The sequence below is a fragment of the Accipiter gentilis genome, chromosome 17 (assembly GCF_929443795.1).
Source record: "Accipiter gentilis chromosome 17, bAccGen1.1, whole genome shotgun sequence".
NCBI classification, from domain to species: domain Eukaryota; kingdom Metazoa; phylum Chordata; class Aves; order Accipitriformes; family Accipitridae; genus Astur; species Astur gentilis.
In genome coordinates this window covers 26914258-26929041 of record NC_064896.1, presented here as the reverse complement: position 1 = coordinate 26929041, position 14784 = coordinate 26914258, and the positions used below count along the sequence as shown (strand labels likewise).

Here is a 14784-nt window from a genome sequence, read left to right as displayed (position 1 = left end):
AATGGTTGTGTGCTAAATGTTCTCAACAGCCTTAAATGATGCCATTAGGAAACTTTGTACTTTTTTAAGTTTACATTTGTTCAGAACTGTTTCATAAAGGGCTTCATCATTTCAGTAAGAGTCCTTCCTGCAGTATCATAATAATCAAAAGCGATGACAGTAGGGGAATAAGCACTTATGGACTGAATTGACACTTTGACACATCGTTCACCTGCATTCACTTATCATTTACATCTCTCTACCAGTTTATCCAGTTCTGTTGGTGACTTGCAATTCCTAAGTAATGATAAGCAGCAGAGTGTAGCATGAAATAATAGGCAGCAAGAAAACTGCGGGTCTTAGCTGGCTTCCTTAACTCCCTTTCTACCTCTTTTATTCCACAACACCATAAACTGTTATAATGTGTTCAGCACAGAGCTCAGGCTCCTTTTTATCTGATCTTGGTCAAGTGTTTGAAGCCCAGAGCCAAAACCCCCACAGCTATCTACAGTGGAATATAAGCAGAAGTTCCCCAGACATGTATAATTCTCACCTTTCGCATCCTTCAGTCCTAACAGGACTGAGCAATCTGGAACTAACCTGTTAGGGACAATCTGAAGCCAGGCACTTCTCCACCTCTGTCCTCCAAGAGACTCACTGTGCCAAGTATCTGCAGACCTTACATATATATTGGCAAGCATCGGATTCTCAAAGAAAAAAAAAAGCAGTGCCAGCTTCATCAAACCATGGCTGGACTAGAAACCTTCCACAACTTTTTAGCAGAATACAATGGTGATATAACGGCAAATCGAGAATGGAGGTCTCCTGCTCTGCAGCAGTTCAGACCCCTCAAACCTTCCCTAAGAAAGAGCAAAGGCAAGCCTGGCAAGCGGCTTCAGCTGAGAGCGGCTAAGAGGAAACCTAGCTCTTTGTTAGCACAACTGCTTCTTTATATGTTTGCTCCACTGACTCTATGACTCGGTGGTGTGGGATCATCCTCCCGAGACAGCTGCAGTGTGTAAATTTTACAGGCTGTAAAGCCTCAGATGAACATCTCAAAGGCATCTTACCTTGATGGGCCATCGGGGACAACTATAGGCTAGTCTGATCCTCAACATCATATAAACTGTAACGTTCTCCCATAGGTTCTCAGTCAAGCCTAACTGATTCTAGCTAAAATGCTGCTTAGGTGGCCATAAGCCTAATACTACTAGTGATATGCATTATTATCATCTTCGTGACTAAAAAACTTTGTAATATCAATTTTACAACAAATCAGGATTATTATCATAGGTGCCTTTGAGAAAACATCTGCCTTTAAGCAGAGTTATAATCGCATTCCCAGGTATATAGGAGGCCTGACTTCAAGAGAAGGGGGGGATTCGGTGCCTCACCAAACAGACAGGCATAGCTAAACCCCTTTCATCCCCGTCCTTCCTACTTCTGACTTCCAAAAAATCACCACCTGAGAGCCCCTGGCTCAGTGTCCTTGTTAACAAAGAAACCAATTTTGCACCTCCAGTGAAATGAAGTTAGACCTTGATGGAACAAATTCATCCCAGATATAACTCGGTGAAATTGCTCCAGGGCCAGATTTGGTTCAGTGTGCCTGTATTAGTCTCGTTGCTGAAGTCCTTGCACATCCCAGCTTCCTACTATGCTCTTTAGGACCGATTTTGTGGGAATTGTCACTATATCAGACTGAATAGGATCGCCTGATTAATTCTGGCTCTCCAGGGCTTTGGACATATTTGAACCACAGTTCTGAGTACACACTCTTGCGAGTTTGAAGCAAAACTTTGGTAGCGTATCTGTTTCCTTCTTTTTGTTGTACACCTTCCTCTGCTATGGGACCGTTCTCTGTCTATTAAAGGAAAAATATTTCCAATGGAATTGGAACTTGTCATAAAGGCAACATTATTTAGACAGGAAAAGGGTACAGGTAAATGCTCCACGGATACCACTTTTGACTGAGAAGCTGGTGATGTAGAATTACTCTTTTCTGAAAAAGCTTTCCTCGTGGTTTTCACAAACACAGTGCATAAACAAAGTCTAGGGGCATTACTCCCTAGGTCAAGCTAGAAATGAGATGTAACCTAGTGGCAAAGAAACTTGCAATTATTCATTTCTGCTGCCGGATGCAGGTTTGCTCAAAAAATAATCAAAAAGTAACTTTGGTTGATTTAGTGTAAATAAGGTGCTGGAAAGCTACTGTACGAAATATGTTCCCAGAAAATCAGTAAGGCTTCTTCTGTACCAGAATTACAAAGGATTTCATAGCACACGGAAAAGATGGGGTGGATGAAGTATTTCCAAAGTATGGAATAACAACTTCCAGTGTTAATGAAAAAATGCATTTAGGCCATTTGAAACTGATGGGACTTTTGTGAGCTTCAGTGTAGACTTAATCAGAAGGTATCATTTGACCAGGAAAGCTTCAAGCCCATTCCAGGCTAAGTATTGCTCTCAGGAATGCATTGACTGATAGCAATAGTTAAGAAAGCATTAGGTAACAGAATGGTGAGAGATATTTGAAATTAGTTGTCTGGCTGCGTTCATTGGAAAGAACCAGCAATAACACATGCAACTACAAATTACAGTAGCAACGATCTCTCCAGCGCGTTGACCTTCTTTAGCAGAGCAGTTTTAGAAGAAGAACCCCTCCAGAAGTTGATCGTTTGAAAAATCTTTAAGTATCTGATGCATTTGGATCCTGCAAATTCACCGAGGACTATTGTACTTGTGATATCTGGGGAGAGCCTCCGTGAATCCTCGTCCCGCCGTATGACATCCTGTCAGTGGGCGCACGCAGCGGGAGCTGTGGAATCTCAATTCTGCGTTCATTCACAGCCCAGGGAGAAATATTGTCACCCTTATGCCTCTTGGATTGCAGAAGCAGCTGGGAAGCGGAGCAGTCCTTGACATATGGTGGAGTAACCTCTCCTTCTTAGGCAGGTTTTTTAGCTTGTGCTGTGCTGATAAGGCTCTTTATAGAACAACCTCGTGCTTGAATAACCGCATATCACCGGGTACTATGTCTTCACTTCTGCCTTTCCTCATTTGCCTGACATACTCTTCTCTACCAGAAGCAAGAGAAAGGACTGGACTGTTCTGCTGGCCCTCTGCCACGGGGAAAATAAAGGCTTTCTTTTTGCTTTCACTTGTGGGATGACATGCAGGAACTACAGCAGAAATCAGAAACCAAAGGAATTAGCACTAACATCTCTAGCTCTGCTTGGGACCTTACTTCCCTCAGAGTATTTACAGCCTCTGTAATTCTCCCACTTCCGACTTCAGAGAAAAGGGGGAAAGACTTACAAATCTCTTCTCAAAAGTAATATTGGATCATGTTCACGTAATGCCCACTCCTAAATCTGCGGGAGTTCCCAAAGATACCCCAGAGGAAGCAGAAAGGCGTTAAAGTTTCAGTACTATTTTTCTCTTTCTGCAATAACTTATCCAAGGTTTTCACCGTGATATTCTGAAGCTATTCTACTACTGAGCAGATGACTCTTCATCCTAAACATGTCTAGTTCCTCACATTTTGACCTTCACTCAGCCTTGAGTGACTCACCTATGTAATTTTTCCTTTGATCTCCACCACAAGGTAGCCTGCTATGACCACCTGCCACTCACGGGTGGCTACCTGCCCTATTTCTGATCCTTATTTGGGGCCACCTTCCCTGGTTTCATTGCAGTTGGTTCCAATGATGTTACTGCCCAGTGAGGCATAAGCCCTCTGTTATCTTTTTGGCATCTTTTTGGATCTCTGGATGTTTGACTCTTAAATATAGGTAGTTATGTTCTACAAAACACATTCAGTTCAGCTTCAGCGTTACAGAAAACTGAAGGTCTTGTTCTGCAGAAATTACGCTGGGACATTGAAAAGTGCAGTGGAAATAAATGATTCATTACAACAGGTGAAAATGCTTTTGCAGTTGTGTACTATTTGGTCAGGAGGTATTTTTGTTCTACAAGACTTTCCTCCTGGTTTGTTTTGGGGGGTTTTTGGCGGTTTGGTGTTTTGTTTGTGGTGGGTTTTTTTTCTATCCTCATAAAAGCAAAAAGTTGTACACTACCAGGTTTCCTTGTTGCAGGCTCTGTTTAAATAGGGAGCAGGTCCAGCACTGGAAGTGATGGTGGGATTTACCCTCTAATACATTTGTTCTGCAGATAATTTTTTTTCCTGCAAACACATTTGTAGGACCACGCAAAGACATGTGCCTTTCTATTGAACTTTGGTAAAAAGACGCCAATAAATGATAAAGTTCAGTGATACAGATAGGAACTGAAATGAAAATCACATGTTGCAACTCTTATACTTTGAAAACATTAGCTCATTTAGGTCTCACTAAAAATAAGGTAGTTAATCTGAGTTAACAAACTCAGGCTTTTTTCCCAGAGCCAATAAAGAAGTAGGCAGTTCCAGAGATTATTTAACCCGTATCTCTTAAACACCTGGTTTGAGTTAGGATTGGTACTATCCGGTCCAGACAAGTACTTGGAGGCACTTACTCTGTCACTGACTACAGAGGAACTTGGACATACGATTTGGATTGAAAGCTTCCCATACCAAGAGAGGCCATTCCAAACAAATTAGTTAAGTTCTTCATTTTCATTTTAATTTGATTAGATATGAACCTTTAAACATCAGTCCCCATAACATCAGCAACAGTAACAATACAAATAACTCTTTAAAGCTCTCCATCAATCGTTAGGAAATTCTCATTTATAGCCAGCTTTTGCACTGGTTTGAAGTATTATTTAGTGCAAACGATTTGCCCTTTCTGCCTCCATTTTTGATCTTCACAAGGGAATAATAATAATGCTGTCAAAATGAATAAACAAGTTGCAAGCATCAGTTCCTTACCGCTTGAAAGAAGTTTGACTTCTTGATGAGAAAATGAATACTTATGATTGTCAATATTATTCACACTTACGGTATAGCAGAAATAGTGATATAAAATAGCTTCTAGTCACCGAGATGCACACCAAAATGAACTAAAAAAGCCTTTCAAATTAATTTCAGACCATAACTTCTGTGTGTGTGTGGTGGGTGCTCGATACCTTGAAGAATGCATGTGTAGCCAGGATGAGTTACATGCACAACTGCTGTGGGGCCCAGGGTTGCAGGGCAGTGAACTGCCTTTGTAGCAGTCATGTAATAACATTAGAGAATTCTGCAGAGGGAAAAAAATGAGGGTCTCGGATGCCTTAGTATTATTGACCGGGTTTATAATGTTGTGAACTTGCGTGATGTTTGAAAGGCCAGAATTCCTCAAATCGGCCCGTGATTTGCAGGATGCAGCAGGAGACACCTGAGAGTGAGGTGCTCCTGGTTTTTATTAATTATTCTTCAACCATGCAGAGAAAACTGGGCTCCTTTTTGTGTCTCTCAAGCTGACTGCCAAAAAACCCCAAAGGTAGTCACTGTCGGTAGTCGCTTTTGAAAGGGTTGGTGACATACAAGCCCTTGCTCCAGGGAGCTTGTGATGCGAGACCCTGATCATTCAAACACCGACTGATGTGATTAGCTTCAGTACCATAACCTACACGTGAGAATAAGTGTACGCATTTATACAAGTGCAGGCCACCATCCTACAAGACTCTGTATTTTCATATGACCTTGTCTATGTGCACACAGCCTCCCTGAGCCAAGATTACTCATAAAGAAAAGTTGTTTGTGTGAGTGTTTACGGGAGGGAAATGCAAGCGTACAGACAAAAGGATGAAATTAAACAGGTAGCAAAATATAAAAACGGTGTGTGGAAGCTGACCGAAACGTCGTTGTTTCAGAGAAGTTGCTGGGGGCATGGGGTTTTGTTTTGCCTGTTATTTAACGCATCCTGTGGGGGAAGGATTTTTTTCCTTTATGAAATTACCCGTTGTCTCTCTTGAGATCCGAGAAACTTCCTTTAACGCTTAGTTTGGATGGACAGCAGAAAAGTCAGCAGCAATCCCCTAAATTGCCCCTGAGATGCAAAAAGTGCAGAACAACCCAAAATGTAGTGCGTCTGCTTCTTTCTGTCTCTCCTGGTGCACTCGCTAAGTGAGCTCCTGGGGAGGAGCGCATGTGGAAAAGGTCCATGCACAGACCAGAAAAAAAAAAAAAAAAATCTGTTTGATGCTTAGATGGGGCCGCTGGCTGCAGGCGATGCACTTTTACTACACATACTTTTGTCTTTTTTTCCCCTCTTTCCCCCCTTTCCCCCTTGCTCCCTTTCCCCCCTTTTCCCCCCTTTTCCTTTTCCCCTTTTCCTTTTTTTGCCTTTTTCTTCTTTTTTCTTTTTTCCCTTTTCGCCTTTTTTTCCTTTTCCCCTTATTTTTCCTTTCCCCCTTATTTTTCCTTTTTTTTCCTTTTTCCTTTTTTCTTTTTTCCTTTTTCCTTTTTTCCTTTTTCCTTTTTACTTTTTTCGTTTTTCGTTTTTTTCTTTTTTCCTTTTTTCTTTTTTCTTTTTTTTCCTGTTTTCCTTTTTTCCTTTTTTCTTTTTTCCTTTTTCCTTTTTTCCTTTTTTCCTCTTTTCACTTTTTCCTTTTTTCCCTTTTTTTTTCCTTTTTTCCTTTTTGCCCCCCCTTTTTCCCTTTCCCCCTTTTTTTCTTTCCCCCTTTTTTTTCCTTTTTTCTTTTTCCTTTTTTCTTTTTTCCTTTTTTCCTTTTTTCTCTTTTCCTTTTTTCCTTTTTTCCTTTTTTCTCTTTTCCTTTTTTCCTTTTTTCTTTTTTTCCTTTTTTCCTTTTCTCCTTGTTTTCCTTTTTTTTTCCTTTTTCCCTTTTTTTTCCTTTTTTCCTTTTTGCCCCCCCCTTTTTCCCTTTCCCCCTTTTTTTCTTTCCCCTTTTTTTTCCTTTTTTCTTTTTCCTTTTTTCTTTTTTCCTTTTTTCCTTTTTTCTCTTTTCCTTTTTTCCTTTTTTCTCTTTTCCTTTTTTCCTTTTTTCTTTTTTTTCCTTTTTTCCTTTTCTCCTTGTTTTCCTTTTTTTTTCCTTTTTCCCTTTTTTTTCCCTTTTTTCCTTTTTGCCCTCCCCTTTTTCCCTTTCCCCCTTTTTTTTCCCTTTTCCCCTTTTTTTTTCTTTTTTTTTGTTCTCTCCCCCCCCCCTCCCCCCCCTCCTTTTTCCCTCCCCTTTATCCCCCCAATCTCTTTGTGCAAATGGGGACGACCAGGACCTGAAGACACCCCCCCCCCCCCCTCCCCGCCTTCCTCAGGCAGCAGCTCCCCCAGTGCGAGACCAGCCCTCAGCCCAGGTACCAGGCTCCATCTAGTGCCCCAGCCGGGGATGACCGGGCGGCAATAAAGCCCGGGAGCCCCGCCGCCCGGCCCCGAGGAGCCCTACCGGGCCGTAGCGGGCCGTAGCGGGCGGCCCGGCCGGCGCAGCGCTCCGCCGCTGGCGGTTCCCAAGCGCTCCCGAGGGCGCAGCTCTTTTCTTTCCGAAAAGGGCCATAAAGGCCGGGCAGAGGCCGGGGCAGCCCCGTCCCCCCGGTCCCCGCAGAGCCCCTGGAGGGGGCGGATTTTCCCCCTCCCGCCGGGGCCGGGGCTGCGGGACCGGCCCGTCCCCTCGGGGCAGCCGGGCCCGGGCGGGGGTCCGGCCCCGGCCCGGCGGGTTAAAGGCTCGGCCGGCGCCTTGGCAGCCGGGGGCGGAGGAGCGGGGAGGTGGGTGGGTGTCCGGGGGAAGCAGGCTCGGGGGTGCGGCTGGGGAGGGAGCGACTTCAGGGTGTCCCCTGCGAAATGATGTCACCCGATCAATATTTTCGGGGGGAGGGACCGATCCGACCAATTCCCGCTACGAACCGGGCTCCGATAGCGAAGCTGGGATGCGGCCCAATCGATCGGGCTGATAAGAGAGAGCTATAAAAGGCCGGGGGGCTGCCTTTCCCCCTCGCTCCATCCCCGCGGAGCAGCCGGCGCAGCCTCAACGCCCCGCCGGTCCCGTCCCACTCCCCGCGGGAATGGGGCCGCGTCCCGCCGCCCCCCTGGCCCTCCTGGGGCTGGCCACCGCCGCCTTATCGTTACCGCTGCCCGACGCCGGTCCTCACGTTAACTACGGCTGGGGGGAACCCGTCCGGCTGCGGCACCTTTACACCGGCAGCAAACACGGGCTCGTCAGCTGTTTTCTGCGCATCGGAGGAGACGGGCGAGTGGATGCCGCCGGGAGCCAGAGCCCGCAGAGTGAGTACCGGGGATGGGATGGGGTGGAGGAGCTCAGGCTCCTTCTTTCCTCTGTGGTTTCCCTCCAAAAAAAAAAAAAAAAAATACTCAGGCTCCTTCTTTCCTCTGTGGTTTCTCTCCAAAAAAAAAAAAAAAAAAAAAAAAAATACTCAGGGTCCTTCTTTCCTCTGTGGTTTCCCTCCAAAAAAAAAAAATACTCAGGGTCCTTCTTTCCTCTGTGGTTTCCCTCCAAAAAAAAAAATAAAAAAATACTCAGGGTCCTTCTTTCCTCTGTGGTTTCCCTCAAAAAAAAAAAAAAAAAAAAAATACTCAGGGTCCTTCTTTCCTCTGTGGTTTCCCTCCAAAAAAAAAAAAAAATACTCAGGGTCCTTCTTTCCTCTGTGGTTTCCCTCCAAAAAAAAAAAAAAATACTCAGGGTCCTTCTTTCCTCTGTGGTTTCCCTCCAAAAAAAAAAAAAAAAAAAAAAAAATACTCAGGGTCCTTCTTTCCTCTGTGGTTTCCCTCCAAAAAAAAAAAAATACTCAGGGTCCTTCTTTCCTCTGTGGTTTCCCTCCAAAAAAAAAAAAATACTCAGGGTCCTTCTTTCCTCTGTGGTTTCCCTCCAAAAAAAAAAAAAAAATACTCAGGGTCCTTCTTTCCTCTGTGGTTTCCCTCCAAAAAAAAAAAAAAAAATACTCAGGGTCCTTCTTTCCTCTGTGGTTTCCCTCCAAAAAAGAAAAATACTCAGGGTCCTTCTTTCCTCTGTGGTTTCCCTCCAAAAAAAAAAAAATACTCAGGGTCCTTCTTTCCTCTGTGGTTTCCCTCCAAAAAAAAAAAAATACTCAGGGTCCTTCTTTCCTCTGTGGTTTCCCTCCAAAAAAAAAAAATACTCAGGGTCCTTCTTTCCTCTGTGGTTTCCCTCCAAAAAAAAAAAAATACTCAGGGTCCTTCTTTCCTCTGTGGTTTCCCTCCAAAAAAAAAAAAGAAAAAAAAAAATACTCAGGGTCCTTCTTTCCTCTGTGGTTTCCCTCCAAAAAAAAAAAAAAAAAAAAAATTAAAATAAAATAAATAAAACCTCTCCCCAGGTCTGCTGGAGATCCGCGCCGTGGCCGTGCGCACCGTGGCCATCAAGGGCGTGCGGAGTTCCCGTTATCTCTGCATGGACGAGGCGGGGAGGCTGCGTGGGCAGGTGAGTTGTGTCCATCCCGGAGTCCGGGTCCACGGTGGGCGGTGGTGGTGTGGGGGGGTTCTGCTCCCGGGTTCTGCTTTCCCGAGGGAGTTTTCTAGCCCTGGAACGGTAGGCGAGACCAAAGGGCTGGTGGATTATTTGGGGGGTTTATCGCTGCGGTTGGTAAGGGGTTAACAAAGCTTTGGGGTCCCCAGCACCCCCTTTTCTCTGGAGGACCCGTGATTCTTGTCAGTGTTACTGCCTGAAAGGATGGTTAGAAGGCAGCAAGGAAACGTCATTTAGAAAGCAAAGCGTGCGTTGCGTGTCCCCTGCCGAATTATACCGAAAATACAGTCCAGGGCAAAATTGCGTTTATGTTTAGAAAGCCTCACCGGCGGGTGGCTGCGTTTCTGCCGCAGAAATAGATTAAGTCGCGCCGTAGAATCTGAATAATTTCTCACCGCTCAGGTTAAGCGTTCTGAAAAAAAAACCCCAAGATTAATTCTTTGGCAAGGAGATGCGGCCAAATTAGCTGCCAGGATACAAATCCCAGAAACGGGGGGGGGGGTGTGGGGGGGTGTCTCTGAGGTAGTGCCACACAGAAACAGGATTTTGAGGGGAAGAAAGACTCTTCGCCACTGTCTCTCTTCTGACCTGTGATAACAACATACCTGTGGGTACTCCAGGAGGTTGCGGAGTTGAGTGACCCGCTGACACCACTCTGTTAGGTCACGCTTTTTCCCTAGCTATGGCAGCCTGTCAGCTAGTCATTATCAGTGATATCAACTTGTTTTTTAAGCCACGTGAGTGAGCTGCCAACTCTAGAACTTGAAGGGTAAGATTCAGGTTCAGGCTGTGTATAACTGCTTTATGGGAGCCTGAGTTTCACAGAGCGATGGCATTTTATTATGCCGTAGTAAAGATACAGCTTGATTCTGCTTTGATTACTCTGGCAAAATTTCTGCTGATTTCAGTCGGGCAAGGACTTGGCCCATCGTCAAAACTCCTAGTATCTTTAATAAGAGCAATACTGGTGTAGTGACGTTTTTTGAATGCGTATGTAACGTAGGATTAAGCCTTTCTTTCTGAATTTCCTGGCTTTTCGGGACTAGAAGCAATCAATGCCATGATAAGATGCATAGGTTCAGACGATACGGTAGGTCAATTATTAGCTTAATGCTTTAATGTATATCCAAAGCAAAATGATCAATGAAAACAAAGCAGAGGCTGGATCCTTCTCCCATCAGAGCTGCTGGCTGGACTTTCGCAGTCACAGAATTTTAAAACAGCTTTCACATAACACTGTTTTGAAGACATTTGCATGTGCCTTGACTGAGACTGGGTTTGTGGGTGTATATTATATAATTGCAGGGGGGTTTTTTTTCCTGAAAACACAATGGCATGTAGCTGTGCCGTCGCATCTATATGTTGCGGACACCTGCTGTCACTTCTCTGCTAACAGCCCGGGCAGGCAGCTCTGCAGGAGATTCTTTGCCTTATCAGCGCTACGCTCAGGAGTGGAAGAACGAAAGGGCAAATACGGTGTCTGGGGACTGAACCGGGCAACCGCTCGCATTCCTGAAACGTGCCCTTTTTTAACACTGGAAAATTGGGGACTAGGGTTGATTTTTGAATTCGCAGCATGCCGTACTCTGTAGTTGAGGGGAAATCGCATAACTGCCGAATATACTGACACACTATAAATTCCTCCTGTGAAAAAAATAATCTGGAAATGCTTAAAGCGCGTTTGGTACTTGTTTAAAAAAATACACTAGAGACAATCCCAATGAAATGAAGAGGGAATGATATAGCTGAGACATGGGGAGCACAATCAATAACTGTTATTTGTAATGCGCACTTGCTCAAGAAGCTGTTTTATTTCATCATCCTTGTTAGTGAGGCTGAGCACTCGTAGAAATAAGGACAGCTAACAATGCAGCCATAAATTTGTATCATATAGACATATTTTTCTGAGATATGATGTGTGTAGAAGGATAAATATTGCATAATTTTATTTGGAGAAAATGTCTTTTTAAAAATTATTTGATTAGTTTAAAAAGTGCTTTTAAAAGACACCCAAATCCATGCGCTTAATTGTACTCCATATTATTAAGGGTGTTAAGGAAAGGACTTAGAAGAGAATCAAATATGCTCTCTCTTCAGACAGGCAGAGCACTCACGTAAGGACACTTTTTTTTGTCACTGCAGGCTGGGACGTAATCAGCAACTGTCTTTTATTGACCACGAGTTCAATCACCTGTAGTGGCTGAACCTGAAATAGCACTGGAGTCGTAAGAAATACAGTGCTTGTGTAAGGATCTGGAAAGGTCTGACCTGGTGATGCAAACTCCAAATACATTATTCGTACAGTATATTACAAATGTAATTCTACAAATTCATACCTAAGAAAATTCTCCTATACAAAATCTTAACTTGCGCTGGTATTAATTTGACGGTTCTAACTAATATGTAATGAGGAAATAACACTGCGTTAACTGCTCTTTTGTAATTTCAGTAAATGCCGACTTAAAAAAAAAGGCAATTATCTTTTTAGTATCGTTTTACTGATTGGCCACGTAAGTGCTGTCTTTGACAGCGCTGCCTTTCTACAGACGGGATCCCGAAGCCCTTACACAGGCAAATCTCCAGCAGAGCTGGAGTTTTATACCTGAGGATTGTTGGATTGGATCTCATGACTGCAGCTAAGTACTGTCAGCAGTTAAGGAGAGTTTATCTAAATGAGCACTGCCATCTGAGATTCTTTTTCCATGTGCTCAGGACAGGGTGAGCGTGGTAGCTGTGGAGAAGTAGACCTCCAGGATTCAAAGCTTATTTAATGGGATGGATGTGCATTAACTTCAGGAGTTCTGGATGAGGTCTTTTCATGGCCTCGTAACCCAAAATGCATACTATGTGCAACGTGGGGAGCTGTAGTAGAACAGAACAGAACAGAATAGAATGGAACAGAATAGAATATTTCCATTGGAGATCAATTCAGATGGAAAACAATCATCTCACCCAACGGTCTGACCAGTTCAGGGCACTTCATCTCGGGGGCTGTGGTCCGTCACTGAAAGAGCAGTCACCAGAGCAGTGGGTCCCACCTGATCCCTGCAGCAGCCAGGCAGAGAGGCAGCGGCGGCTCACCGGCACGGATCTGGCAGCGGGGTCCGCAAGGTGCTCCGAACCGGGGCACCCGTGACAAACCGGAGGGACGCCCCCAGTGACAGCAGCGGGAGAAGGGCTGGTCCCACCAAAGCCTTGTGTTGTGGTTGAATACAATGAGTCTGGTGGGTGCGTTTGTAATTCTCGTTACTCCTTGCTCTTCAGCTCAGGTATTCCACTGAGGATTGTTCCTTTGAAGAAGAGATTCGTCCAGACGGCTACAATGTATATAAATCAAAAAAATACGGAATATCGGTGTCTTTGAGTAGTGCCAAGCAAAGACAACAGTTCAAAGGAAAAGATTTTCTTCCACTATCTCACTTTTTACCTATGATCAACACCGTGCCCGTGGAGTCGACAGACTTTGGTGAATACGGTGATTACAGCCAGGCCTTTGAACCAGAGGTGTACTCCTCACCCCTCGAAACGGACAGCATGGACCCCTTTGGCATCGCCTCCAAACTGTCGCCGGTGAAGAGCCCCAGCTTTCAGAAATGACTCTGATCACACACACACGTTTTTTGAAGAAATATTGCAGAATACTGCAGGTTTTTTAGCTTTTCATGTAGTGATATTTCGAACTTTATTGTATATTTCAGTACGGAGCCAGCCTTTTCCTTGCCATGTGTCGTACCTGTAAGAGATGAGTGCCCACAGGCTATTCTATAAGTCTAAAGAATTGCCTATCCATAGTTTTGTTTAGAAAAGGATTAAATAAGAAAAGCTTAACAGCTTCATCGGAGTTCCTCCATTACCGTGGCGATGATAAAATAATTATAATTTTTCTACATCAGCTTCATTACCACATATGTTCACCTGTCAATTCTGCTCACAGAGGCAAATGCAGAAAACCTTTTTTCCAGTCACAGGGAGGTTAATGATCTCTGAGCTTCAGAGGCCTTAAAGACAAACATTTGGTACGCAACACGATTAAGGAAAACCTAGCAAATGTGGTTACATGAACTAGAGTTAATGCTGTTCCTTGAAAAGCTGCTGACAACATTCTGGGAAAACTTTCTGTTGAAAGCATACCACTGAAAAAAAAACCCCAATTCTGCTTGTATATTGTGCTTTTTCTTCCCTTAGGAAATAAAGGAAGAAAGGGAAAAATTTCTTCCTTCCCTTATTGCTAAAGGGTACTTTGGAAAACTGGATCTTTGATTTCTTTTAGAGGCTAATTTATGTTCACTGTGGGATCAGCATCATCCAGCAGAGAGTTCTCATTAACATTGGTGAGAATTCAGTGTGTGGTTGGAAGAGTGCACAGAACTAGTATATCTGTTCACCAGGTAGGGAATGAGCAGCTCAAATCAGCGTTTAAATCAAAGTTCTGTTGTATATAAGCATGCGTGTCATTATCAAAAGCAGACGAAGACTAAAAATGGATGATGTATAGGTCAAATCAATTGCAAAACAGGTTTTCCTGTTTAACCTTTAACCATCAGCAATTCTTTCAAGTCTCTTCCAGGCTAGATTCTGCAGCCATGGGAATCAGTGGAGAGACAGTTTAGTGACTTATACGTCGCAGAACTGGGTGAGCCAGGCTGTTCTTCTTGCAGGGAGGGATGATGAGTACCTGGCGGCCAAAATGCGGGTGTCTGATGTCTTCAGATCTGTTCTCCCATTGTAACAATTTGATGAAGGAATAACCAAGGTGGAACCAAAGAAAAAAAAAGAAAAAGAAAAAAAAAAGCAATGCGAGAAAAGGGTTCAGGGATTCTACTCATTTCCAAAGGTTCATCTATAATAGAGATTTCTGTACAAGAAAAGCTCTGCTGGAAATACTGGTGTTCTTCCGACCTAGCACTTCATTGCCAATGCAATATTTATAATTAATTTATTGAATACATACATCTGTTTATTTTGTTACTGTTATTTATGCTCAAGATTCTATTTATATACTCTCGAAGGTGGGTTTTTTAGTTGTAACAAATTTTGTGAAGTTTTGTAATCATGAAATTTTAGCAGACGATAGCTTTTTAAATTTCTGTGCGTTATCAGTAGTGTAATGTGTACATTTGCAATAAAAAAAAAAAATCATCTTCAACACACAAACCTGGCTGTCTCCTTTGTCGCTCCTTTAGTCTAGAGACTTCAAGGAGCTTTAGCAAACCGTGGCATCTGGCTCCGCAGCAGCCGTGTGAAGATGGAGTCCCTTGGGAAGGTGGCGTAGTTGAGGTACAACAGGTAAGGAGAGAGAAAGGGGTTTTCCCAAAGCTAGGCTGTGAATGCCAAGGCTGGAATTCGAGACGGTCTGCTGCCAGTTACTGACGAGCTCCGTGTGAAACAGCAAGGCTAAGAAAAGTATCTCTGTTGCGGAAGGGTTTTGGAAACAGC

The 14784-nt window shown here is 43.7% G+C and overlaps 1 protein-coding gene across 1 annotated transcript; it reads left to right on the top strand.

Annotated features, from left to right (window-relative positions):
- The first annotated feature begins 7872 nt into the window (after window positions 1-7872).
- FGF19 (fibroblast growth factor 19) lies at window positions 7873-13826 on the top strand. The gene is made up of 3 exons (XM_049820420.1): window positions 7873-8135; window positions 9200-9303; window positions 12613-13826. Exons 1-3 carry the CDS (start codon window positions 7916-7918, stop codon window positions 12943-12945), a joined length of 657 nt encoding a protein of 218 aa, XP_049676377.1. The 5' UTR covers window positions 7873-7915; the 3' UTR covers window positions 12946-13826.
- The last annotated feature ends 958 nt before the right edge of the window (window positions 13827-14784 follow it).